The sequence below is a fragment of the Muscardinus avellanarius genome, assembly GCF_963383645.1.
Source record: "Muscardinus avellanarius genome assembly, chromosome: 16".
NCBI lineage: Eukaryota > Metazoa > Chordata > Mammalia > Rodentia > Gliridae > Muscardinus > Muscardinus avellanarius.
Genome location: NC_137802.1, coordinates 35,461,943 through 35,489,758, shown reverse-complemented (window position 1 = coordinate 35,489,758; position 27,816 = coordinate 35,461,943). Strand labels below are relative to the sequence as shown.

General features: G+C 40.1%; 1 protein-coding gene across 1 annotated transcript in view; it reads left to right on the top strand.

The window, feature by feature from the left end:
* MED13 (mediator complex subunit 13) overlaps window positions 1-27,816 on the top strand; it is a gene marked incomplete at both ends in the record, with an annotated part of 106,062 nt that overhangs the window by 68,267 nt on the left and 9,979 nt on the right. The window contains 11 exons of the mRNA XM_080713403.1: window positions 2-918; window positions 8,727-8,888; window positions 11,253-11,476; window positions 13,597-13,786; window positions 15,441-15,891; window positions 18,406-18,625; window positions 20,656-20,847; window positions 21,017-21,240; window positions 23,148-23,290; window positions 27,210-27,368; window positions 27,485-27,670. Of these exons, the coding sequence (XP_080569529.1) occupies window positions 2-918; window positions 8,727-8,888; window positions 11,253-11,476; window positions 13,597-13,786; window positions 15,441-15,891; window positions 18,406-18,625; window positions 20,656-20,847; window positions 21,017-21,240; window positions 23,148-23,290; window positions 27,210-27,368; window positions 27,485-27,670 (3,068 nt within the window). The remainder of the gene's footprint in view (window position 1; window positions 919-8,726; window positions 8,889-11,252; window positions 11,477-13,596; window positions 13,787-15,440; window positions 15,892-18,405; window positions 18,626-20,655; window positions 20,848-21,016; window positions 21,241-23,147; window positions 23,291-27,209; window positions 27,369-27,484; window positions 27,671-27,816) is intronic.

Sequence of the window (27,816 nt, the reverse complement as noted above, 5' to 3'; positions counted from 1 at the left end):
GTGATGGAAGTAATATGGATCAAGATTATGGCCCAGCTTATACACCTCAGACCCATACTTCTTTTGGAATGCCTCCCAGCAGCGCACCTCCTAGTAACAGTGGAGCAGGAATTCTTCCTTCTCCATCCACCCCTAGGTTTCCAACTCCAAGAACTCCAAGGACTCCTCGGACTCCTCGTGGAGCTGGTGGGCCTGCTAGTGCTCAAGGTTCAGTCAAATATGAAAATTCAGACTTATATTCACCAGCTTCCACCCCATCCACATGCAGACCCCTTAATTCTGTTGAACCTGCCACTGTTCCCTCCATCCCTGAAGCACACAGTCTTTATGTAAACCTCATCCTTTCAGAATCAGTTATGAATTTGTTTAAGGACTGTAACTTTGATAGTTGCTGTATATGTGTCTGCAACATGAACATCAAAGGTGCAGATGTTGGAGTTTACATTCCAGATCCAACGCAGGAAGTTCAGTATAGGTGTACCTGCGGGTTCAGTGCTGTCATGAACAGAAAATTTGGAAACAATTCAGGATTATTTCTTGAAGATGAACTAGATATCATAGGACGCAACACAGACTGTGGCAAAGAAGCAGAAAAACGTTTTGAAGCTCTCAGGGCTACCTCTGCCGAACATGTTAATGCCGGTCTAAAGGAATCTGAAAAATTGCCTGATGAGTTAATATTATTGCTACAAGATCAGTGCACTAATTTATTTTCACCCTTTGGAGCGGCAGACCAAGATCCTTTCCCCAAAATTGGTGTAATTAGCAATTGGGTTCGTGTTGAAGAACGGGACTGTTGCAATGACTGCTACCTTGCATTGGAACATGGGCGTCAATTTATGGATAATATGTCAGGAGGAAAAGTTGATGAAGCACTTGTGAAAAGTTCATGCTTACATCCTTGGGCCAAAAGAAATGGTAAGTGTTGTAATGAAACAGGGTTTTCTTTAACCCAGGGGCCTTCTACCTCTGGGCTACACTCCCAGACCTATTTTATATTTTATTTGGAAACAGGGTCTCTTAAGCCAGCTGAGGCTGGCTTTGAACCTGCACAATCCTCCTGTCTCAGCCTCCCAAGTGCGGGGATTACAAGCGTGCGCCACCACGCCTCGCTTGAAACAGGGGTTTCTTAATTGCTTATTTTATTTTCCTTTAGGGAAAGTATTAAAGGCAACCTCTGATGCAGCTAATAGAGACTCTTTAAACTTGGACTTAAAGTTCTTTAAAGGATGACGTACGTGTGTGTGTGTGTGTGTGTGTGTGTGTGTGTGTGTGTGTGTGTGTGTTGTGATATGAGGATTGAACCCAGGGGCAGTCTACCTCTGATCTACACCCCCAGCCCTATTTTTTATTTTGAAACAAGGTCTCATAAATTGCAGGGGGCCTCACTAAGTAGCTGAGCCTGTCTGCAAACCTCTGATCCTTTGTCTTAGCCTCCCAAGTACTGGGATTTCAAGAACGCACCACCAGGTCCAGCTTATTTCTTATTTTGAAACAGGCCCTCACTAAGTAGCTGAGGATAGCCATGAACCTGGAATCCTCCTGTCTTAGCCTCCAAGTACTGGGATCACAAGTGTGTGCCACCACTCCTGGCTTAAGGATAATATTTTAAAAGGCAAATTTTTTAGCTTTTTAATTTAATTTCACCATTTAAAGTTAGGGTTATTGTAAATCCATAACTGTACTTTTGTAGGCCTACTAAAGGTACTTTTCAAATGTTAATTAGCAGAAAATTGCTGATTGTCTGCTTTATTCAACAATCTTTTACTCATTAAATATTGAATACTTTGTATGTGCTGTATATTGTTCTAGGTCATTGTTGGATGAATCAGACATATTCCCTGTGCTTTTAGAGCTCATAGTTTGTGGAGGGTAGAGTATACACACAAATATCACATAATATATCAGGTAGTGACAAGTGCTATGATGAAAAGCAGTGTCAAGCCAGGTGTGGTGACACAGGCTTGCAGTCCCACCACTTAGGAGGCTGAGACAGGAGAATCCCAGTTTCACAGCCAGTCTCAGCAAGGTAGTGAAGCCACCTGCAACTTAGTAAGCCCTGTCTCAAAATAAATTAATAAAACAGGGCACGAGGTGTGGCTTAGAGGTAGAATGCCCCTGCCCCTGGGTTTGATCCCCAGTAACAGGAAAGTGTGGGTCAAAAAAATGTAGGAAAAGCTGGGCATGGTGGCACACATTTGTAATCCCAGCATTTGGGAGGCTGTGACAGGAGGATCCGGGTTTTCACCCAGCCTTAGCTACTTAATGAGACTCTGCTTCCAAAAAAAAGAATAAAAAATAGGTCTGGGGGTATTGTTCAAGGTCACATGCCCCTGGGTTCCATCCCCAATGCCGAAAAAAAAGAAAAAAGAAAAAAAATGTGTGTGCTATTTTTGATGTATAGTTAGAAGATATTTTTAAGGGGTAGCATTAGGCAAAATCCTCCATAAAATGGGAGCATTTGAGCTGTGTGGCTCACAGAGGGAAGAGTGTTGCAAGCAGTGCAAGATTTATTGACATTGAGGGAGTGCTGTGCTTGATAGGTTTGAGGAACATAAAAGAGGCTAATGTTGCTGGAGCTCAGTGGGCGATAGGCAAACTGGTATGAGAAACCTAAGGAGGTACTCAGGCACCTCTTAGGGTTTTTATAGACCATGTAATTATGCCTTTGTGGTTTACTCTAAATGTGATGGGAAGCTATGGAGCTGTTTTAAACAGAGAAGTAACATGATCCTTTTTCTGTTAATTTTTTAAAAGATCACTGGATATTGTGTGGAAAAAATAGCTTGGGGGCTGGAGGTGGTGAAGGTGAGAGTAGAAGTAGATCGATCAGTTGGAAGGTAGTTGGCAGCAGTCCAGGGGAAAGATGAGAACAGCCTAGATAAGATTGAAAGCAACAGAAGTGTGAGTAGTAGGTTCCAGTTATACTCAAAATAAAATGTACAGGATTTGCTGATATGTGAAAGAATCGAGGCATCTGGGATAGTTTGAGCAATTAGATGAGTTGTGGTGCTAACTATAATGGAGGGAAACCTTGGGGGGTAAGTACACATGTTGAGAAAAGAGTATTAAATTCAGAGGAGAGATTGGGACTGGAGACTGGAGATTGAACATTTTTGTGTGTGAGAGTTATTGATATTAAAAGATATGGAAAATCCCAGTACTTGAGAGGCTGAGACAGGAGGATCCTAGGTTTGCAGCTAGCCTCAGCAACTAAACAAGGTCCTCCACAACTCAGTAAGACTGTTTCAAATTAAAAAAAATAAAATAAAAATAGGGCTAAGGGTATGTATCTTAGAGGTAGAATGCCCTAGGTTCAATCCCCACTAACACACACACATACAACATGGAACTTGATGAAATAACAACCTAGAGTTTGACTGTGGGTAGAGTATTTCAAGGATGGAGTTGACGTTGAGAGATGGAGAAGAGGAGGAGGATCCAGGTAAGGAAACTGCAAGGGAGGTAGGAAGAAAACTAAGGGACTATCATGTTCTGGAGACTAAGTACGAGAAATACTTGAAGGAGAGAGTAACACAAGGTGAAAACTGACAGGCCCATTGGATGTGGCGGCACTGAGTGTTGGTGATGATCTGACGAGCATTTCATTCAGTCTACTTAGAGTGAGTTTAGCAGGGAATGAGGTGAGAAGCAAATTTAAACTCTCTAAGTAAGTCTCCCAGAAATTAGATGGTAGAGTAAGAGAGAATTGGAGTTTTTTGTTTTGTTTTTTAAAGTATATTGAGAATATATATAGAAAAAGAATATCTAGAGAAAAAATTTTAAAGTAAGAATTATATATATTTGAGTACATTGTATTATTATTTTTCTTTCTTTTTTTTTTTTTTTTTTTTTTTTGGTGGTACTGGAGGTAGAACCCAGAAGCTTTCTATTTCTGGGCTATACTCCCAGACCTATTTTCTATTTTATTTGGAAACAGGGTCTCACTAAGTTGCTGAGAGCCTCACTAAGTAGCTGAGGCTGGCTTTGAACCTACGTGATCCTCCTGTCTCAGCCTCCCAAGCGCGGGGATTACAAGTGTGCACCACCACACCCGGCATAATTTTTTTATCTTTGTGATATTGTGGATTGAATTTGACCTCTGACCTATATCTGTAGACCTGTTTTAATTTTTATTTTGAAATAGGGTCTCACTAATTTACAGAGGCCCTCACTAAGTTGCTGGGTTGGCCTTGGACCTGTGATCCCAGATGTTCAGCCTTCTGGATCTTAGCCTCCCAAGTATTGGGGTTTCAGGTGTGTGCCGCCATACCCAGTGTGTGATATTTTGATATATGTATGCATTGTACAAAGAGTTTATGCTTACCCATCACCTCACCTACTTTTTGTTGTTGTTGTGAGACCATTTAAAATCTGTTTTTTGAGTGTTTTTTGGAATATGGGCATTCTTGTTAACTGTTCATGTTATGCTGTACAATAGACGTGGTGAACACAGTGATGAGTGAACGTAGGAGGAGAACAGTTATTGGACAATAGGAGAGTCAGTCGTAGGATAATGGTCTCCAAAGTCTAGATCCCTAGTCTAGTGGCTTCAAACATCACCTGGGAATTTATTAGAAGTGATCTCACTGCCCAAACAGAACATTACCAAAAATAGTCTCATTAAGTGCATCTTAAATAAATTATGCTCCTGAGTTCAATTCCCAGTACCACACACCCAGAAACACATAAATAAGAATTTATTCACATAGTGTTCTCAGTAGCTAACACATTTCTTGGCCCATAGTAGTTATCCAATAAATATAGATCTTATTTTTAATACTGGGAATGTGACCCGGGGCCTTACACCTCCAGCTTTTGGAAACAGGTCTTGGTAAGTTGCTGAGGCTGGCTTCAAACCTACGGTCTTCTGTCTCAGCCTTACAACTACTGGGAATTTTTTTTTTTTTTTTTTTTTTTTTTTTGTGGTACTGGGGTTCCTGGAAGCCCTTCTACCGCCGGGCTACACTCCCAGACCTATTTTATATTTTTTAATTTGGAAACAGGGTCTCTTAAGCCAGCAAGGCTGGCTCTGAACCAGTGTGATCCTCCTGTCTCCGCCTCCCAAATGCGGGGATTACAAGCATGCGCCACCACGCCCAGCCAACTACTGGGATTATAAGCATGTGCTACCATGTCCAGCATCCAATAAATATATTTTTAAAATGAGAGTATGTATGAGAATCATACTAATTAGAATCAAAATACAAATTCCCGAGCCTCACCAGAATCAGAATTTTGGGTATTGGGTTTTGCATACTCTTTTTTTGTGTGTGTGGTACTAAGGTTGGAACCCAGGGACATTCTAACTATGAGCTACGCCTCCAGCCTTACTTTTTCTTTTCTTTTCTTTTTTTTTTTTTTTTTTTTTTGGTGGTACTGGGGGTGGAACCCAGGGACTTTCTACCTCTGGGCTATACTCCCAAACCTATTTTATATTTTATTTGGAAACAGGGTTTCACTAAGTTGCTGAGACCCTCATTAAGTAGCTGAGGCTGGCTTTGAACCTGTGCCATCCTCCTGTTTCAGCCTCCCAAGCGCTGGTATTACAAGCGTGCGCCACCACGCCCAGTGGCCTACTTTCATTATTTGAAACAGGGTCTTACTACGTTGCAGAGGGCCTCACTAAGTAGATGAGGCTGGACATGAACCTGTAGTCCTCCTGTCTCAGCCTCCCAAGTATTGGGATTACAAGTGTGAGCCACCACGCTTAGCTGAGGAAGTATATTCGTTACTGTACAAGTTCTGTATTTCAGGATTATTTTGTTTTTGTGTAGTGCTAGGAATTGAACCAAGAGACTTACTATATATAGGCAAGTTCCTGTATTTTCAGAATTGTTAGTCTGTTTTCCTGAAAATTACTTATTACAACTGATCTTACTGATCTGAACATTTTACCATAATGTTGGTAATTAAGGGGTACAATTTATAATGTATTTCCAGTTTTTGGTTTTGTGGTACTGGGGATTGCTTTTGTTTTGTTTGTTTTGTTTTGTTTTTGTTTTCTTCTTTTTCCAATAATAGGAAATGAATCCAGGGCCTTATATGTGCTAGGCAGGTGCTCTACCACTGAGCAATATCCCCAATCCCTGGGGATTAAACCCAGAGGCATTTTACCTCTGAGTTGCATCCCCAGCTTTATTTTATTTTATTTTATTTTATTTTATTTTATTTTATTTTATTTTATTTGCAATACTGGGAATTGAACCCAGGGGCATTCTATTTCTAAGCTATACCCTCAGCCCTATTTTATTTTTTCATTTTGAAACAAGGTCTCACTATGTTGATGAGAGTCTCACTACTTGCTCAGGCTGTCCTTGAACCTGCAGTCCTCCTGTCTCAGCTTCCTAAGTCCTGGAATTATAAGTGCACACCAGCACGCCTGGCTTTATCTTTTTATTTTGAAACAAGTTCGGCCTAAGTAGCTGAGGCTGGCCATGAACTTTCAGTCCTCTTGTGTTAGCCTCCCAAATACTGGGATTATAGGCATGCACCACCACACCTAGCTTTAGAACCTATTTCAATGTGAGGAAATTCTTCCTGTTGAAATAGCTGTATGCACCAGAAAGAGAATGAATGTAAGATAAATGCAAAAATAAAATTTTATTGAAATTATTTATTGATTGACTAAGTAATAATGACTTTTTAGGGAAATGAATTTCAATGACTTTTTGTTTTGTTTTGTTTGTAGTACTGGGCATTCTGTCTCCGAGCTACACCTCCAATCTATTTATTTATTTTGCAATACTGGGGATGCAATCCAGGGAACATTCTACCTCTGAGCTACACCCCCAGCCCTATTTTTTGTTCTTTATTTGGAAACAAGGTCTCACTAAGTTGGAAGGGGCCTCACAAAGTAGCTGACGATGTCTGCCAACTGTGATCCTCCTGTCTCAGGCTCCCGAATGCTAAGATTATAAGTGTGTGCCACTGCGCACAGCTCTAGCCCTATTTTTTTTTTTTTTTTTTTTTTTGGTGGTACTGGGGTTCATGGAAGCCCTTCTACCTCCGGGCTACACTCCCAAACCTATTTTTACATTTTCATTTGGAAACAGGGTCTCCTAAGCCAGCATGCGCGGCTGGCTTCGAACCTGCGCGATCCTCCTGTCTCTGCCTCCCAAGCGCAGGGATTACAAGTGTGCGCCACCACGCCCGGCTAGCCCTATTTTTTTATTCTTTATTTTGAAACGGGGTCTCGATGAGTTGCAAAGGCCCTTACTTAAGTAGCTGAGGCTGTCCACAAACCGTGATTCTTCTTTCTCAGCCTCCAGAATGCTGGGATTAAAAGCATGTACCACAATGCCCAGCTTTCTCTAAACCTATTTTTTATTCTTTATTTTGAAACAGGGTCTCACTACGTTTGGAGAGCCTCACTAAGTAGCTGAGGCTGGCTGTGAACCCGGATCCTCTTGTCTCAGCCTCCCAAGTACTGGGATTACAAGCATGTGCCACCACACCCGGCTTGACTTTTTTCTTTTTTCTTTTAAAAAATTTTTTTTTAGGTCTGGGGATGGAACCCAGGGGCATTCGCTCTCCGAGCCACATTCCCTGCCCTATTTTTTTATTCTTTATTTTGAAACCAGGTCTCACTGAGTTGCAGAGAGCCTCCTCACTAAGTAGCTGAGGCTGTCCATGAACCGCGATCCTTCAGTCTCAGCCTCCCGAATGCTGGGATTACAAGTGTGTGCCACCACGCCCAGCTGCTTGACTTTTTTCTACCTCTGAACTACACCCCTGGTTCTGGGGGTTTTTTGCGTGTGTGGTACTGGGGTTCCTGGAAGCCCTTCTACATCCGGACTATACTCCCAGACCTATTTTATACACAATCCTCCTGTCTACGCCTCCCAAGCGCGGGGATTACAAGCGTGTGCCACCATGCCTGGCTGGGGTGTGTGTGTGTGTGTGTGTGTGTGTGTGTGTGTGTGTGTGTGTGTGTGTGTGTGTGTTGGCGGGTCTGGGAATGGAACCCAGGGGCATTTGACCTCCGAGCCACACCCCCTGCACTATTTTTTATTCTTTATTTTGAAACCGGGTCTCACTGAGTTGCAGAAGGCCTCACTAAGTAGCTGAGGTTGTCCGCGAACCACGATCCTCCAGGTCTCAGCCTCCCGAATTCTGGGATTACAAGCGTGCGCCACCACGCCTGGCTTGGTTTATATTTTTTGAAACAGGGTCTCACTGAGTTGCGAAGGGCCTTGATAAATAGCTGAGGCTGTCCGCAAATGTTGGAATTACAAGCGTGAACCAGTACACCCGGCCTTTACTTTTGTATGTGTGTGTGGGTACTGGGGATGGGACCCAGGGGTATTCTACCTCTGAGCTACACCCCCTGCCCATTTTTCATTCCTTATTTTGAAATAGGATCTCAATGAGTTGCAAAGAACACTTTTTGATGTGTATTATTGATTGTATCTGGAAGAACCGTGTGTGTGTGTGTGTGTGTGTGTGTGTGTGTGTGTGTGTGTGTGTGTTTATGCGTGCGCGCTGGCATTCTATTACTAAATCTGGTGCCTTTGCATGTTACACAAATGTTTTACTGCTAAGTTCTACCTCCAGTTCCCACATACCAATTCTGTAGAACTTCATACAGTTCTCTGCACAAGCAGATGTTTAAACTAACTTCTTGGTGAGTTAAGAGATAAACTTACCTAGATATACTTATTATCTTAAAGTTTACTTGTATTAGCAATATCAATTCTTAACTTTTCTGTTGAAAATGCTTGTAGATGCCAGTATGCAGTGCTCACAGGATATACTTCGAATGCTCCTCTCACTTCAGCCAGTTCTTCAAGATGCTATTCAGAAAAAAAGAACAGTCAGACCATGGGGGGTTCAAGGTCCTCTCACGTGGCAACAATTTCATAAAATGGCTGGCCGAGGCTCTTATGGTGCGTAATTTATGGTGATATGTAATGACTGATTTTATGTTAGATCTGTGACCACCTTAATTAAGCAGATTAGTCTTCCTTAAATATGTTTGTGGCACATACTTAAGACAATTGTGGTCCTGTTCAAGTTCTAGCCTGTCTTTGATTTCCAGCATTCACTTTACTGGGTTTTCTAACCTCACTTCTATAGAAGTAGCTTCATTCAGGTCTGCTTTTATATATATTCTGCTTTCCAGTAATATTTTATGTTAAGAAAGGGTCATACTGCTAATAATTTCTTTAAAAGACAAAACTTCTGTGGTCATAAATTGCCATTTTTCAAAATAGAGTGTGAAGTAGGTGTAGAAGGGAAACTCAGGGGGTAATACCAGTGATTAAAAAAACACACCAAGATTTTCATTAAAGAAAAAAAAAAATTAGGCTGGCCATGGAATAGGGCCGGGAATGTAACTTGGAAGTAGAAAGGCCCTGTGTTCAGTCCCCAGTACCACCAGGGGTGGGGGTGGGGGGCATTTGCTAGTTGTAACAAGAATAGCAGAGTAGCAAATGAATGTTTCCAATAGGCATACAGTAGATTAATAGCCAGCTGTCATGGAAAAGATCATTCAAAATGTTTGAATTAATTGTTGGAAATTGTCTCTGAAAAGTGAGTTTTAAACTCACTTTTAAAGTGAGTGGAATTTTTAAAGTATATTTGGGCAGGTACAGTGATATATACCTGTAATCCAGGGAGGCTGAGGCAGGAGAATCACAAGTTCAAGGCTAAAATAGAGGAATAATAGTTCTTCACATTAAAATCTTTAACTGTTGTGGTGGTTTTAGAATATATTATATGCAAATGTAGATTTGCCTACATTTTCCTTTTCATCCTTTTATCAATGGCTAAATAGTTTAAATGTCATAAAAACTGACATTCTGTGGGAAATGCAGGCTAATTATAACATTTTTTAGTGTGAACTTTTATATTCTTTAAAAGACCAATGGTAAACTGGTCATGTTGGTACATGCCTGTAATCCCAGTACTTGGGAGGCGGAGACAGGAGGATTGCAGTTTGAGGATAGCTTCAGCAACATAGTAAGACTCTTAGCAATTTAGGGAGATTTATGTTTTAAAACAAAAAATAAAATAGGGCTTGGGGGTGTAGCTTTGTGGTAGAACACCCCTGAGTTCACGATCCCCAGTATAGTTGCCATCCCCCCAAAAATAATCAGTAGTAGATTTTTATTTCTTTGTTTCTGTACCATATTGATTTTGGAGAAAATATCTATTTATAGAACTCTCTTCCTTATTTTTTCCCTTTCATGGTTATATATATTCCATTATTTTTTAAACATAATATATTTTATCATTGTACTATTTATTGACATTATTTCTATCATGATTACAACTATTTTTCAGTAATGCATACATCCTTGGCTTAAAGCCTGTGTGTATTTTAAAATTGTAAGGCCAAATTACTCTCTAATGTCAATTTGAACCCTACCAGCTAAGTGCCTATTTCCTTAAACCCTTGCTAGTAGGTTGCTAAGTAGAAAAAAGTGGCTATTTTATTATAATTTGAAAGATTGGGTGGTACTGACTGTGAGGGTAGATTCCCTGGGTTCAGACCCATGCAGTGGTACTTTCTGTGTGATGCTGGACAGGTTGTTTAGCTGTTGCATTCCAATGTTCTCATCTGTAAAATGAGTTTAATAATAATGCCTTTCTTATGTTTTTGTCAAGATTAAATTAGCTAAAGCAACATATGTAAAGATTGTTGAATAGTATATAGCAAATAGTAAGTATTATAATTGTTGACTGTTATTAATGTTAAATTACTTACTCACTTGGAAGGCTGAGATAGGAGGCTAGCAGGTTTGAGGCCAGCCTCAGTAATTTAGTGAGACTAGCTCCTGGGTCCAGTTCCTAGTACCAAATAAAATTAAATTAAAAAATGTAAAGAATAAATAAGGTAGCTAGGTGTGGTGGCACACACCTGATTTCCCAGTATCTGGATGCTGAGACAAGAATTGAAGGCTTAAGAACAGCCTCACCAAGTAGTACGACTCTCATTAACCTAGTGAGATCCTGTTTCCAAATAAAGTAAAAAATAAAATCAGGCTGGCGGTATAGCTCAAAGGTAGAATGCCTCTGGATTCAACCCCCAGTGCTACACTAAGTAAATAAATAATAAATTACTTAATTAAGGTAATCACATGTTTTGTAAAGACTAGGAAATTTCAAACTCTGGAAAAGTAACAATCACTGATTTTAAGTATTTTGCCTTTAATCTACTAATATTTACTTCACTGACTTTTGACATTTACAAAAAAGAGACATGTCTTGTTTTAAGTGTTTTCTTAAAATGCCTGTTTCTTATTTAGGAACTGACGAATCTCCGGAACCACTGCCAATCCCCACGTTTTTGTTGGGTTGTGATTATGATTTTCTGGTGCTTTCTCCATTTGCTCTCCCTTACTGGGAGCTACTTATGCTGGAACCCTATGGATCTCAAAGAGATATAGCTTATGTTGTATTATGTCCAGAGAATGAAGCTTTGTTAAATGGAGCCAAAAGCTTTTTTAGAGATCTTACTGCAATATATGAGGTAGGTGTTTTAAAACGAGATGGTAATTTAAAACTACTTTATAATTTATATTTCTCATATAAAACATAATGGGGAACTTCAGCTGTGTGGATAGAAATGAGAAAGACTGACTAGATATTTAGTTTTCATATAATTCAGTTATACTCTGCCAAATTTAATCTGGCTTGTTTGTTAGGTATATTTGTCATGGGTCACAGCAGAAAACACCATATTGGGTAGAAATATTGAGGTCTTGTAGATCTCATTTGAAGTAAATTTTTAAAACAAAGGGTACCATTAAATAATCAGGAAAAAAAATACATTTATCAGAATTCTAGTCTTGCTGAGCAGCATGGTGGTGCACATTTGTAATCCCAGTACTTGGGAGGCTGAGACAGAAGGATCACGGTTTTGTGGCCAGCCTCAGCTACTTAGTGAGACCTTATTTCCAAATAAAGTCTAAAAACAGGTCTGGGAGTATAGGAGGTAGAAAGCCCCTGAGTTCCACCCCCAGCACTACCAAAAAAAAAAAGGTTCGGAAGCCAGGCATGATAATGCACACTTCGAAGCTGAGATGGGAGGATAGAGGTTGTGGACAGCCTCAGCTACTTAGTGAGGCCCTAGACACCTTGTTTCAAAATAAAGAATAAAAAATAGGGCTGGAGGTCAGAGGTAGGATGCCCCTAGGTTCCATCCCCAGTACCACAGGGGGAAAAAAAAAATTAAAAATAGGGCTAGGGGTGTAGCTTGTAGGTAGAATACCCCTGGGTTAAATTCCTAGTATGAGGGTTGAGGGGGGATTCTGGTCCTCATTCTCTGGAACCTCAGGTAATAACACTAGGCCTGTTTTCTCATAATATGTAAGATCAGTCTGCTAGCACCTCTAAGACCTATTTCAGTTTTGAAAGAACTGTTCTTTTATGTTAAAATTCTCATGCTTTATCTATCACTAGGCACAGTGATTATAAATTTTCTGTGTTATGGAACATAGCGCCTTTTTTCGTTATACCTTCCTTTACCCACAAACACTTGGAAATCCATTCTTTATTTTTGAATTTCTTTTACAATGTGAATTTGTTAGTCTGTTGTGGTTACCTTCCCTATAAGTTTTCTGCATAATTATAGTGTATCTATAATGTGTCTATTTTTATTTTTTGTGGTACTAGGGATGGAACCCAGGGGCATTCTACCTCTGAGCTATACCCCCCAGCTCTATTTTTTATTCTTTAGTTTGAAATAGGGTCTCACTGAGTTGCAAAGGGCCTCACTATATAGCTGAGGCTGTCCACAAACCACAATCCTCCTGTGTCAGCCTCCCAAATGCTGGTATTACAAGCGTCTGTTGCCACGCCTAGCTTTTTTTTTTAAGGCAGAATTTTTATGCCTGCTTATTTCTACATTCAAGAAATTTTCATTATTTAAACCAAATGATTGTATTTATGTAAATGTTTTTTATTACAGTTATTTATTTATTTATTTATTTATTTATTTTATTTTTGGTGGTACTGGGTATGGAACCCAGGGGCCTTCTTTACCTCCGGGCTACACTCCCAGACCTACTTTATATTTTATTTGTTTTTTTTTTTTTTTTTTTTTTTTTTTTTTTTTTGGTGGTACTGGGGGTGGAACCCAGAGGCTTTCTACCTCCGGGCTTTACTCCCAGACCTTTTTTTTTTTTATATTTTATTTGGAAACAGGGTCTCACTAAGTTGCTGAGAGCCTCACTAAGTAGCTGAGGCTGGCTTTGAACCCGTGCGATCCTCCTGTCTCAGCCTCCCAAGCGCAGGGATTACAAGCATGCGCCACCACGCCCGGCTATATTTTATTTGGAAACAGGGGTTCTTATGCCAGCTGAGGCTGGCTTTGAACCTGCGCGATCCTCCTGTCTCAGCCTCCCAAGCGCGGGGATTATAAGCGTGCGCCACCACGCCTGGCTAGTTATTTTAATTTTTAAAGAAATTTAATGAATTTCTAAAGGAAAAAGGAAAGACCTATGGTTCCATTTTCATCCTGGATATTTTAAATCTTAATTTATTATAAATTATTAAGTTTAAATAATTTTAATGCTTTATTTTATAATGCTTACTCATACTATAATCAATTCAATAATTTTGTTTTTTTTTTTTAATATATGTTTCTAGTCCTGTCGACTAGGTCAGCATAGACCTATTTCTCGACTATTGACTGATGGGATCATGAGAGTTGGATCTACTGCATCAAAGAAATTATCAGAAAAGTTGGTAGCCGAATGGTTTTCTCAGGCAGCTGATGGTAACAGTGAAGCATTTTCTAAACTCAAGCTTTATGCACAAGTCTGCAGATATGACCTAGGTAATGAATTTACATTTATTGTATAAAGCCAGTGTTAGCAAATGTTTGCTGGTCCAAAGCTGTTTTTGTAAATAAAACCTTATTAGAATGCAGCCATCTTCATTAATTTACATGCTTTTGTGCTGCAGAATCAGAGCTGAGTAGTTGATAGACTGTGGTCTACAAAGACAAAAATGCTATCTGACCTTTGATGGAAATTTGATCCTGATATAGGTATCCTGGCAGGTGGCAATTATAGGTTCTATACTGTTTTTTGCTTCTGTAGGGTCTCATGTTTTCACTTATGGTAAGATTCATAATATATATAATAGTTTGGAAATAAAATAATTTGCAGTTAATCTTTACAAGGCTAAAAATAGTTTTTTGCTGTAGCTAAATAAGTGACTGCTGTTTTAAGACTTTCTTATAATACTTTTGAAGTATCAATAGACTTTCTTTTCTTGACATACTTTCTTATTAAATTAGAGCATTAGACATTCATGTAATCCTTAGCTTTATGATAAAATTCTCCTATTTCTAGCCATCAGTATAGACATATTTCTTCAACTTCTTTTAGTAGTATAATGAAAATTTTTAGTAGTATAAGAAAATTTGGTAGATACTATTTTTTACTTTTTTTTTTTTTTTTTTTTTTTGCAGTACTTGGAATGGAACCCAGGGCCATTCTACCTCCAAGCTTATACCCCCAGCCCTATTTTTTATTCTTTATTTTGAAACAAGGTCTCACGCCTGGCTCTGTTATTTACATTTAGATAATTGTGCCTAGGAAATATAATTTTTTTTTTTTTTTTTTTTTTTTTTTTTTTTTTTGGTGGTACTGGGGTTCCTGGAAGCCCTTTTACCTCCGGGCTACACTCCCAGACCTATTTTTTTAACTTTATGTGGAAACAGGTTCTCTTAAGCCAGCAAGGCTGGCTCTGAACCTGAGCAATCCTCCTGTCTCTGCCTCCAAAGTGCGGGGATTACAAGCGTGCACCACCACGCCCAGCTAATTTTATTATTTTTTATGATAATCATTTAATTTATAAAAATGCTGGTTTGCTGGGCATGGTGGTGCATGCTTGTAATCCCAGTACTTGGGAGACTGAGACAGGATCACAGGTTTGAAGCTCTTCACAACTTCGTAAGACTGTTTCAAAATAAAGAATAAAAGTCAGGCATGGTGGCACATGCTTGTAATCCCAGCATTTGGGAGGCTGAGACACGAAGATCGTGGTTCATGGCCAGCCTCAGCTACTACTTAGTGAGGTCCTTTGTAACTCAGGAAGGCCCTGTTTCAAAATAAAAAGTCGGGCTAGGGGTGTAGCTCGGAGGTAGAATGCCCCCGGATTCCATTCCAAGTACCGCAAAAAACAAAACAACAAAAACACAGAACTGAGGGTGTAGCTCAGAGGTATGATGCCCCCAAGTTCAATCCCCAGTACCTCAAAAAAGTAAATAAATTAAAATGCTGGTTGACTTTTAAAATTTTATTTTAAATTTCTTTAGTTACTACTGGAATAGATAATGCTAACAAAGCTACACAGTTAGCATGCAGTTTAGGAAAAGTAATTTCCAAGGAAGCATCGGCTAGATTTTTTTTATTCATATATTAGAATAAAAAAAGATCCAGTCAATTAAATAAAGATTTAAATGTCCTGTTTTTATTCTTTAGGTCCTTATCTTGCTTCCCAGCCACTGGACAGCTCTCTGCTTTCCCAGCCAAATTTAGTTGCCCCTTCAAACCAGTCTTTGATTCCTCCGCCTCAGATGACAAATACTGGAAACACTAATACTCCATCTGCTACTCTGGCATCTGCAGCAAACAGCACTATGACAGTGACTTCAGGTGTTGGCATATCTACTTCAGTTACCAATTCAACTTTGACCACAACTTCATCTTCATCCTCCTCCAGTTTGAGTAGTGGAGTATCAACAAATAAATTACCTTCATTTCCACCCTTTGGCAGTATGAACAGTAGTGGTACAGGATCCATGTCTACACAAGCAAGTGCAGTTCAGAGTAGCCAGCTAGGAGGGCAGCAGCCATCAGCTCTGCAGACAGCTGGGATTTCTGGAGAGGCATCTTCACTACCAACTCAGCCACATCCTGATGTGTCTGAAAGGTACTGTTAAAAATATTGGTCTTTGGGGCTCAGGGGTGGCTTAATCGTAGAGCATGTGCTTAACATTTGTGAGGTCAGGAGAAGAAAAATAGGCCTTTTTTTAATTCCAAATAAGACAGGCATGCTAGGTGTCGTGGTACATGCCTGTAATCCCATTATTTGGGAAATTGAGTCAGGAGGATTACAGGTAGGAGGTCTGCCTCAGGAATGTAGCAAGACTCTCGGCACCCTAAGAAGCCCTTGTTTCAAAATAGAAAAGTAAAAGCCGGCTTGGTGGCGCACACTTGTAATCCCCACACTTGGGAGGCAGAGACAGGAGGATCACACAGGTAGGAAGCCAGCCTTGCTGGCTTAAGCGACCCTGTTTCCAAATAAAATATAAAATAGGTCTGGGAGTGTAACCTGGAGATAGAAGGGTTCCATCCCCAGTACCACAAGGAAGGAAGGAAGGAAGGAAGGAAGGAAGGAAGGAAGGAAGGAAGGAAGGAAGGAGGGAAGGAAAAATTACTGGGATTGTAGTTCAGAGGTAGAATGCCCTGGCTCAACTCCAGTACCACAAATTAAAGAAGGGAAGGGAGCCAGGCGTGGTGATACACGCTTGCAATTCCAATACTTGGGAGCCTGAGACAGGAAGATTGCAGGTTTGTGGTCAGCCTCAGCTACTTCTGCAACTTACTGAGACCCTGTTTCAAAATAAAGAAAAAAAGGGATAGGGATGTAGCTCAAAGGTAGAATGCCCCTAGGGTCAATCCTCATTACCATGGGGGGGGTTGTGGCAGGTGCAGTAGTACATGCCTATATTTCCTAGTACTTTTTTTCTTTTCTTTATTTGAAACACGGTCTCAGTGAGGTTTGGAGGGCCTTACTAAGTGGCTGAGGCTGGCTGTGAACCCATGATCCTCATGTCTCAGCCTTCCAAGTACTAGGATTACAAATTGGGCTACCACACTTGACAATTCCCAGTATTTGGGAAGATGAGAAAGGAGGATCACAGATTTGAGGCCAGTGCAGTAATTTAGGAAGAGCTTATTTCAAGAATAAAAGATTAGCTGGGTGTGGTGGTACACGCTTGTAATTCCAGCATTTGGGAGGCTAAGACCTGGAGGATCGCAGTTTGTGGACAGCTTTAGCTACTTAGACCCTCCACAACTTAGTGAGACCTTGTTTCAAAATAAAGAATAAAAAGTAGGGCAGGGGATGTAGCTTGGAGGTCGAAAGCCCCTGGATTTCCATCCCCAGCACTGCAAAAAAAAAAAAAGAATAAAAGATTAAAAGATTGAGGCCAGCTTGGGCCACTTGGTGAGATCCTGTCTTTAAGTAAAAGTCTGGAGGTATAGCTCAGTAGTAGAGCTCCCCTGGGTTAAATTTTCAGTAACCCCCCCCCCCAAATAATAAAAAGGGCTGGGTATAGCTTAGAGGTAAAATGCTCTTGGGTTCAGTTTTATGTCATAAATACAAAAAATGAAAAGGTGCAGGAATGTAGGTCCAAAAATGTTCTTGGGTTGAACCTCTAGTATTGCCAAACAAACAACCAAAACACCAGGTACCCATATGATGCCAAAGTCTGTCCTGTGATGTAATTATCAAGTAGATTTTGCCTGTGTTAATCACTCCAACAGTTGAAGTCACTATTGAGCCAGCCTGGCCAGAGGCTTTAGAGGTTTACCAAGGTTGGGATTTCAGCTCTGCATTGACCTGTTTTGTGATTTGGGGGAAGTTCTAATCTTGTGAGCATGTACCTTTATCTACAAAATGGGAATAATATGGTAAAATGTAATAAATGCTTCACATAGTGCTTCAAAGTTATTTATAATAATAATGATAATGGCAGCTCTAGACTGCTGTTTCCTTTATACTACAGCTATTGCGAGAATTTCCTTTTGACTTTTAGGTTATGTTAGTCTGAGCTTGGTTATATTCTTGTCTGATACCCATAATGTTGACAAAGTTAGTCATAAATATGAGTAAAAACAAAAGATTACCTAGATTGATCTGATCTTAATTACCTTAATAAATTTGAACTTTTAAAACAAATCACTCATTGAAGAATGACTCTTAGGCATCATCGAAATTAAGAAGTATGAAATGAGTTTGTATAGTCTAAAAATGTACTAGAATATTGAATACGTCTGGAAACCTGGTTTCTTTTGGGCCTATCTCTGTTTCTAGCCAGCTTTTGTGCAGTTTTACTGAGATGGGTCTCAGAAACCCCCAGCTTTTGTGCAATTTTACTGAGATGTCTCAGAGACCCATATTTGCTTCTATTTTATCCTAAGCTTGATTTCGTTTTTGATATTCTAGATCTTAAGAAGTCTATTTTATTATTTTAATGCATGAGACCTTGTACTATAAAATCATATGTATAATATTTATTACTCTGTTGGGAGAGAAAAGATGTCCTTAATTTTTAGAGAATCTTGCTATTACCTCACACCAGAAAATGGGGGGGTGGAGGTGAGAACTTGCTTGATGCTAACCAGCAAACTTTTGTCTTATTTCTCTCTCAAATTTTAGCACAATGGATCGGGATAAAGTGGGAATTCCCACAGATGGTGATTCGCATGCAATTACATATCCACCTGCAATTGTTGTTTATATAATTGATCCTTTTACATATGAAAATAAAGATGAAAGCACTAACTCTTCTAATGTATGGACTTTGGGGCTACTTCGATGTTTTCTGGAAATGGTCCAGACTCTTCCTCCTCATATTAAGAGTACTGTTTCTGTACAGGTAAATGTGATAAATGTTTTGAGTTAACTGTATGTAGAATAGCTTGATGGGCAGAAGTTTAGATATGAATTTTTTCTATTAATTTTTATCAGTGTCAGGTTTGTTATGATTTGTACTTTAAATATTAGAAATGTTAAGCTGGGCGTGGTGGCACGCACTTGTAATCCCAGCATTCGGGAGGCTGAGACAGGAGGATCGTGGTTCATGGACAACCTCAGCTACTTAATGAGGTCCTCCGTAACTCAGTGAGACCCTGTTTCAAAATAAAGAATAAAAAATTGGGCAGGGGGTGTAGCTCGGAGGTCTAATGCTCCTGGTTCCATCCCCAGACCCGCAAAAAATATATATAAATAAATATTAGAAATGTTAGAAATTTTTAGAGGATAGACATACCACAGTATTTATGAGTAAAAAAAAAAATTACAATGAGCTTGTTAAAATGTTTCTCTAGTATTGTGTTATAAATAACCTTTTTTTTTTTTTTTTTTTTTTTTGGGGTACTGGGTTCCTGGAAGCCCTCTACCTCCGGGATACACTCCCAGACCTATTTTTACATTTTTATTTGGAAACAGGGTCTCCTAAGCCAGCACACGGGGCTGGCTTCGAACCTGCGCGATCCTCCTGTCTCTGCCTCCCAAGCGTGGGGATTACAAGCGTGCGCCACCACGCCCAGCCTATAAATAACCTTTTAAACTCATGAGCCTAAATAGAAAAGTATATAGTATGGACCCATATAACCTAGAGTTTTTTTTGTGTGTGTGTGGCACTGGGGTTGAACCCAGAAGCATTTTACCTCTTAACTAAACCCCTAGTCCAATTTTATTTCTTACTTGGAATCAGGGTCTCACTAAGTTGCAGTGGGCTGTGCTAATTTGTCAGGACTGACTTTAAACCTGTGATCTTCCTGTCTCAGCCTCCCAAGTCCTGGGATTACAAGCGTGTGCCACCACACTGGCCTAACCTAGTGTTCTAATTAAGACAAGGTACAAGTAAAAGCAGACCAGCCACAGTGAGTTGTTTGAAGAAATTTTGAATTCTAAGCCGGGAGTGGTGACACACGCTTGTAATCCCAGCATTCAGGAGGCTGAGACTAAAGGATCACGGTTTGCAGACAGCCTCAGCTACTTAGTGAGGCCCTCTGCAACTTAGTGAGACCCTGTTTCAAAAATAAAGAATAAAATATAGGGCAGGGGGTGTAGCTCGGAGGTCAAATGCCCCTGGGTTCCATCGCCAAACCCGCAAAAAAAAAAATTCTTTATTTTATAGATTACAGTAGAACTAGTTCATGGTAGTTAGTATTGATTAATATGATTTCTGTGTAGAAAAATTAAGGATTTTTAGGTAGTTCAGGGCCAATTGCTAAATTTGATGATTTATTAAAAATCTATAAATGGCCTGACGTGGTGTTGCACGCTTGTAATTCCAGCATTTGGGAGGCTAAGACAGGAAGATCGTGGTTTGTGGACAGTTTCAGCTACTTAGTGAGGCCATTTGTAACTCATTGAGACCCTGTTTCAAAATAAAGAATAAAAAAATAGGGCTGGAGGTGTAGATCGGAGGTAGAATTCCCTTGGATTCCATCCCCAGTACCACTCAAAAAAAAAAAAAAATCTATAAGTTGTGCCTGGGGGCCCATGCCTATAATCCCAGTACTTGGGTGGCTGGCTGAGACAGGAGAATTGCAGGTTTGAGACCAGCACCAGGAACTTATTAGCAAGACTCTCAGCAACTTAGGAAGAACCTGTTTCAAAACTAAGAGCTGGGGCCGGTCATGGTGGCACATGCTTGTAATCCCAGCATTTGGGAGGCTAAGACAGGATGATCGCAGTTCGCGGACAGCCTCAGCTACTTACTGAGGCCCTTTACAACTCTGTGAGACCCTGATCCTCTTATCTTAGCCTCCCAAGTGCTAGGATTATAAATGTATGCCACCATACTTTGCTAGTATTTTTTGTAGAGTTTTGACTGCTCAATTTCTTTTAATCTCAGTTGGAAACTTAACATTTGTAATATTTACCTGTACCTATTAGATTGTTCCTTGTCAGTACCTGTTACAACCTGTGAAGCATGAAGATAGACAAATCTATACCCAGCATTTAAAATCTCTGGCGTTTTCGGCCTTTACTCAGTGTCGAAGACCACTTCCAACATCAACCAATGTGAAAACATTGACTGGCTTTGGTCCAGGTTTAGCCATGGAAACTGCTCTTAAAAGTCCTGATGTAAGTATGTTTTCATGACCAAAGTTATTGAAAAAATATATATATTATGATTTTTATGAAACCAGAACAATTTTTGTTTTCCTTTTGTTTCCCAATTATAATTGGGTAGATAATATTATTTTTCTAGGATTAATAGTACTATATAGTATTTTAATTTTCTGTTTTACAGAGACCCGAGTGTATTCGACTTTATACACCCCCTTTTATTCTGGCTCCAGTGAAGGACAAACAAACAGAACTAGGAGAAACATTTGGAGAAGCTGGACAGAAATATAATGTTCTTTTTGTTGGTTACTGTTTATCACATGATCAAAGGTGGATTCTTGCATCTTGCACAGATCTATATGGAGAACTTTTAGAAACTTGTATCATTAACATCGATGTTCCAAATAGGTACTTATTTCCTTAAATATGATTATATGATTCCATTTAAAATTTTACACACATACACACACACACATACAGTGTTTAATTTTTAATGAATGAATTAGAAAACTGTTTAGAATCAGGCATGGTGGCATATGCCTGTAACTTCAGTACTTGGTAGGTTGTGACAGGAGGATCCCACATTCGAGGTCAGCCTTGGCAACTTAGCAAGACTTGCAGCATCCTAGTGAGACCCTATTTCAAAAGCAAACATTAAGCTGGGCATGGTGGCACACAGTTGTAATCCCAGTACTTGGTATTACAGGATAGTCATAGGTTTGAGTACAGTCTCAACAAGTAGGGAAACTCTCATCAACCCAGTGAGACCCTGTTTCCAAATAAAAATAAAATAGGCTGGGGGTGTATCTCAGAGGTAAAAATGCCTTTGGGTTCAATCTTCAGTGTCAAAATAAAACATCCAGGTGTGGTGTCCTGATGCACCCTTGTAATCCTAATATTTGGGAGGTTGAGACAGGAGAATACAGGTTCGCTGCCAGCCTCAGCAACACATTGAGGCTCTCCACAACTTAGTGAGACCCAGTTTCAAAACAAAAAATTAAATAGGGGTGGAGAGAGAGCTCAGAAGTAGAATGAGCCTGCCTGTGTTCAATCCCCAGTACCCCCCCACACACACACAGTTCCAATTATTTTATATCTTATGTGCTTCTATAAAAATTACTTGTCTAAAATTTGTAGAGTAATTGTATTTGGAGGATTAATAAGGTGAAATGAAATCTTTTATGCAAGTTGATTGGGCAGGAAGCTTGGTATATAGTAAGTACCAAATATACACAGCAGAGATTGGTTTATTACAGCTTGTGTGCCAAATCTGGCCAGTCTTTTTTTTTTGTCTTTTCTTTTATTCAGTACTGTGTATGGTTGTTTTCAGGCTGTAGCAGAGTGAATTGTTGTGACATCTTGATGGCCTGCAAAGCTTAAGCTATTAGTGTTGTCCTAGAAAATTTTTGCTGACATAAAGCAAGGTATCTGTTCAACTGAGGCAGTTTGTAGTTGTACTTTTCTTTAAATTTTAGGTTAAGAGCCCGGCAAGATAGCATATACCTGAAATCCTTGTACTTGGGAGGCTGAGACAGGAGGATCACATGTTCAATGCCAGCCTCAGCAACTTAGCAAGACTCATATTTGGCAATTTAGCAAGACCCCATTTACAAATAAAGAATAAAATTTGCATAGGGATGTAGCTTGAAGGTAGAATGTCCCTGGGTTCAATCCTCAGCACCACTAAAAAAAGAAAAAAATTAGGTTAAGTATGTATTATAAATCATAGTTGGTTGTGATGGCACACACCTATAATCCTAGTACTTGGGAGGCTGAGACAGGAAGATCACAGGTTTGTAGCCAGCCCCAGCTACTTAGTGAGGCCCTCTGCAACTTAGGCCCTGATTCAAAATAAATAATAAAAAGTAGGGTTGGGAGCTGGACGTGGTCACACACACTTGTAATCCCAGCATATGGGAGGCTGGAACTAGAGGATCGTGGTTCCTGGACAGCCTCAGCTACTTAGGCCCTTTGTAACTCAGTGAGACCCTGTTCCAAAATAAAGAATAAGTAAAAGGGCTGGGAGTGTTGCTCGGAAGTAGAATGCCCCTAGGTTCCAGTACCGCAAAAAAAAAAAAAAAAGAAAAAAGAAACAAGGTAGGATGGGGTATAGCTCAGGGATAGAATGCCCTTAGAACCAGGCCTATGAGTGTAGCTCAGCGATTGATTGCTAAAATGACTGCTTAGCATTCCAGAGGCCCTGATACCAATTATTAATGAAATAAAATTAAGGGGCCAGTATTTCATAAGTTTGAACTCTCTTAAAATGTTATCATATTGATTTTGGAAATATTTGTTTTTATTTCACTCAACAGGGCTCGTCGGAAAAAAGGTTCTGCTAGAAGATTTGGTCTACAGAAACTTTGGGAGTGGTGCTTAGGACTTGTACAAATGAGTTCATTACCATGGAGAGTTGTAATTGGTCGTTTGGGAAGGATAGGTCATGGAGAATTGAAAGGTAAAATTGGGCTTTTAGGTTTTTTTTGTTTGTTTTTGTGTGTGTGGTACTGGGGTGGAACCCAGGAACTCTTCCACCTCCGGGGTTTCCTCCCAGACCTATTTTATATTGAAAGAAGCCAATTGTGTTGGCACACACCTGTTATGTCATTACTTTGGAGGCTAAAACAGGAGGAACCTAGGTTTGAGGCCAGTGTGCAGTAATTTAGTGGAGACCTTGTTTATTTATTTATTTATTTATTTCATTTATTTAATTAATTATTTATTTGTGGTACTGGGGGCATTCTACTTCTGGGCAACACCCTCAGCCCTATTTTTATTTTTTATTTTGAAACAGGGTCTCACTGAATTGCACAGGGCCTCCTAAGTAGTAGCTGAGGCTGTCCACGAACCGCGGTCCTCCTGTCTCAGCCTTCCGATGGAATGCCGGGATTACAAGCATGCACCACCATGCCCAGCTTGAGACCTTGTTTTAAAATACCAAATTAGCTAGGCTTGGTGGTGGATGCTTGTAAACGCAGCATTTGGGAGGCTGAGACAGGAAGATCGTGGTTCGCAGACAACTTCAGCTACTTAGTGAGGCCCTCTGCAACTCAGTGAGACCCGGTTTCAAAATAAAGAATAAAAAATAGGGTAGGGAATGTAGCTCGGAGGTCAAATACCCCTGGGTTCCATCCCCAGACCCGCAAAAATAAATAATATAATATAATATAATAAAATACCAAATTAACTAGGGCTGAGGGTGTAGTTCTGAGGTAAAATGTCCTTGGGTTCAATCTGCAGTCCCACAAACAGACACAAATTAAAAACATAAAACAGGACTCTGGGTACATCTCAGAGGTAAATCACCTCTGAGTTCAATCTCCAGTGACTTAAGTAAGGCCAGAAATGTAGCTCAGTGGTAGAGTGACCTGGGTTCAATCCCCATGGCTCCCTCATCCATTCTGTTTTATGTTACAAACTGTTCAGACCACATTTAAATATATGCTGAATAAAATGCAAAATTAAAGCCAGGCGTGTGCACGCCTATAATCCCAGTACTTGATAGGCTGAGACGGGAGGATCGCGTAGGTTTGAAGCCAGCCTCAGCTACTTAAGTAGTGAGGTTCTCAGCAACGTAGTGAGACCCTGGTTTTTTTTGTTTGTTTGTTTGTTTGTTTTTGTTTTTTCTTTTGTTTTTTTTTTTTTTTTTGTACTGGGGGTTGGAACCCAGGGGCTTTCTACCTCCAGGCTATACCCCCAGCTCTATTTTACAAGTTATTTGGAAAAGAGTCTCACTAAGTTGCTGAGAGCCTCACTAAGTAGCGTGCGTCACCACACTTGGCTGTGAGACCCTGTTGTAAAATAAAATATAAAATAGGTTGGGGGAGTAGCCTGGAGGTAGAAGCCTCTGGGCTCCTTCCCCAGGACCACTAAAATAAAATAAAATGCAGAGCCAGGTGAGGTGGCACAAGCTTGTAACCCCAGCATTTGAGAGACTGAGACCTGAGTATCGCGGTTTGCAGATAACCTCAGCTACTTATTGAGGCCCTTCACAACTCAGTGAGACCCTGTTTCAAAATAAAGAATAAAAAGTAGGGCTGGGGGTGTCGCTCAAGAGGTAGAATGTCCCTGGGTTCCATCCCCAGTACCAAAAAAATAAAATGCAAAAGTAAAGTAAAACTACTTTTTTTTTTTTAAGATTTAAAGAAGTTTATTAGAAAGATAGAAATACAGAAAATAGAAATGCAGCTCCATACCAGAATGGCATGGAGGGGTGACTCGAAATGAATACGCCCAAAACTACTTTTTTTTTTTTTTTTTTTTGGTTGTAGTGGAAATTGAACCCAGAGATGTTCTATCTCTGAGCCATTTATTTTGTTATCATCATTATTATTACTATTATATTTTGGCAGATCTGGGGATGGAACCCAGGGGCATTCGGCTTTCACACTATACCCCTCTGTCCTATTTTTTATTCTTTATTTTGAAACAGGGTCTCAATAAGTTGTGGAGGCCCTCCCTAAGTAGCTGAGGCTGTCCATAAACTGCAGTCCTCTGGGTTCAGCCTCCTGAATGCTGGGATTATAAGCGTGTGCCACCACACCTGGCTGAGCCACTTAATTTGATTTTGAAATAGGGTCTATGTTTCTGAAGGGCTCATGAAGTTGCTGAGACTGGCTTCAAACCTTTGATTCTTTTGTTTCAGCATTCCAAGTAAGGGGATTAGTGGTTGTGCCACCATGCCTGGCTAAACTTTTATTTTTTATCTTTTTTAATTTTTTAACTTTATTTTTATTTTATTTTATTTTATTTGGTGGTGCTGGGGGTGGAACCCAGAGGCTTTCTACCTCTGGGCTATCCTCCCAGGCCTTTTTTTTAATATTTTATTTGGAAACAGGGTCTCACTAAGTTGCTAAAAGCCTCACTAAGTAGCTGAGGCTGGCTTCGAACCCGTACAATCCTCCTGTCTCGGCCTCCCAAGCGTGGGGATTACAAGCGTGCACCACCACGCCCAGCTCTAAACTATTTTTTTTTTTTTTTTTTTTTTTGTGGTCCTGGGGTTCTTGGAAGCCCTTCTACCTCCGGGCTACACTCCCAGACCTATTTTTTTTATATATATTTTTGAAACAGGGTCTCTTACGCGCGATCCTCCTGTCTCCGCCTCCCAAGCGCGGGGATTACAAGCGTGCGCCACCACGCCCGGCTAAACTTTTCTTTTAAAGAAGAACCACAGACTGGGCGAGGTATCACATACCTATAATCTTGGTACTTGGGAGATTGGGATAGGAGGATTATAGATTTGAGGCCAGCCAGACTCACTAACTTAGACCCTAAACAACTCGGTGAGATCTATTTCAAAACAAAAAATAAAATGGGCCAGGGTCACAGCTCAGAGGTAACATGCCCCTCATTCATTCTCAAGTGCTAGGGTGCTGCAGGGTGATGGTGGGGGGTAGGTGGAGATATTACATACATGTACTTAATGGCTTTTTTTTTTTTTTTGGTGGTAGTACTGGGGTTCCTGGAATCCCTTATACCTCCAGGCTACATTCCCAGACCTATTTTATAATTTTATTTGGAAACAGGGTCTCTTAAGCCAGTGGGCCTAGCTTCGAACCTGAGCGATCCTCCTGTCTGCACCTCCCAAGCATGGGGATTACAAGCCTGCGCCACCACGCCTGGCTGTTAATAGCTATTTGTACTTGTTGTTTTCCATGTTCCCCCTTTTACTTTCAGCAGTTGCTAATTACATATGTTGTAGAGGGCTAAAGAATGTTGAGTAGTATGGTTTTGGACGTGTGTGTGTGTATGTGTGTGTGTGTGTGTGTGTGTGTGTGTGTGTGTGTGTGTGTGTTACTGGGGGTGGAACCCAGGGGCTTTTCTACCTTGGGGCTGTACTTCCAGACCTGTTTTATGCTTTATTTGGAAACAGAGTCTAAGTTGCTGAGAGCCTCACTAGGTAGCTGAGGCTGGCTTTGAACCTGTGCGATCCTCATTTCTCAACCTCTCAAGTGCTGGGATTACAAGCATGTGCCAACATGCCCGGCTAAGTATTTTTCTTAACCACCGTTTTATAGCATAGTAAAAGTGCTGTTAATGTTAAATGCTACTATTTATTTATTTATTTATTTATTTATTTATTTATTTTTGCAGTACTGGAGGTGGAACCCAGGGGCATTCTACCTCTGAGCTACACCCCTATCCCTATATTTTTATTCTTTATTTTGAAACTGGGTCTCACTGAGTTGCAAGGGGCCTCACTAAGTAGCCGATGCTGTCTGCGAACGGTTATCCACCGGTCACAGCCTCCCAAATGCTAGGATTATAACCGTGTGCCACCATACCTGGCTAAGTATTTCTTTTTTTAATCACAATTTTATAGTAAATGTGCTGTTACATTAAATGCTACTTTTTTTTTTTAATGTTGATATCCACAGATTGGAGCTGTTTACTGAGTCGTCGAAATTTGCAATCTCTAAGTAAAAGGCTCAAAGACATGTGTAGGATGTGTGGTATATCTGCTGCAGACTCTCCCAGTATTCTCAGTGCTTGCTTGGTAGCAATGGAACCTCAAGGCTCTTTTGTTATTATGCCAGGTAGCTATTTTTAGTTAATATTAGATTTAATGCATCATATACTTAAGTTTTAAAGTATTATATAAAATTTATTCTTCCTTTGTTAAAGAGAAAAATGCCTTTCATTCTCTTTGTAGATTCTGTTTCAACTGGTTCTGTATTTGGAAGAAGCACCACTCTAAATATGCAGACATCTCAGCTGAATACCCCACAGGATACATCATGTACGCATATACTTGTATTCCCTACTTCTGCTTCTGTACAAGTAGCTTCAGCTACTTACACCACTGAAAATTTGGATTTAGCTTTCAATCCCAACAATGGTAAGTGAATTGTTCCTGAAAGCTGTTTTTGATTTTTGAGACAGGGTCTTGGGGGCTGGTTTTATTACCCAGGTTGGCTGTGAACTCCTAGTTCATATACTTAAGAAGACACTTGTACTCCCAGCATTCGGGAGGCTGAGACAGAA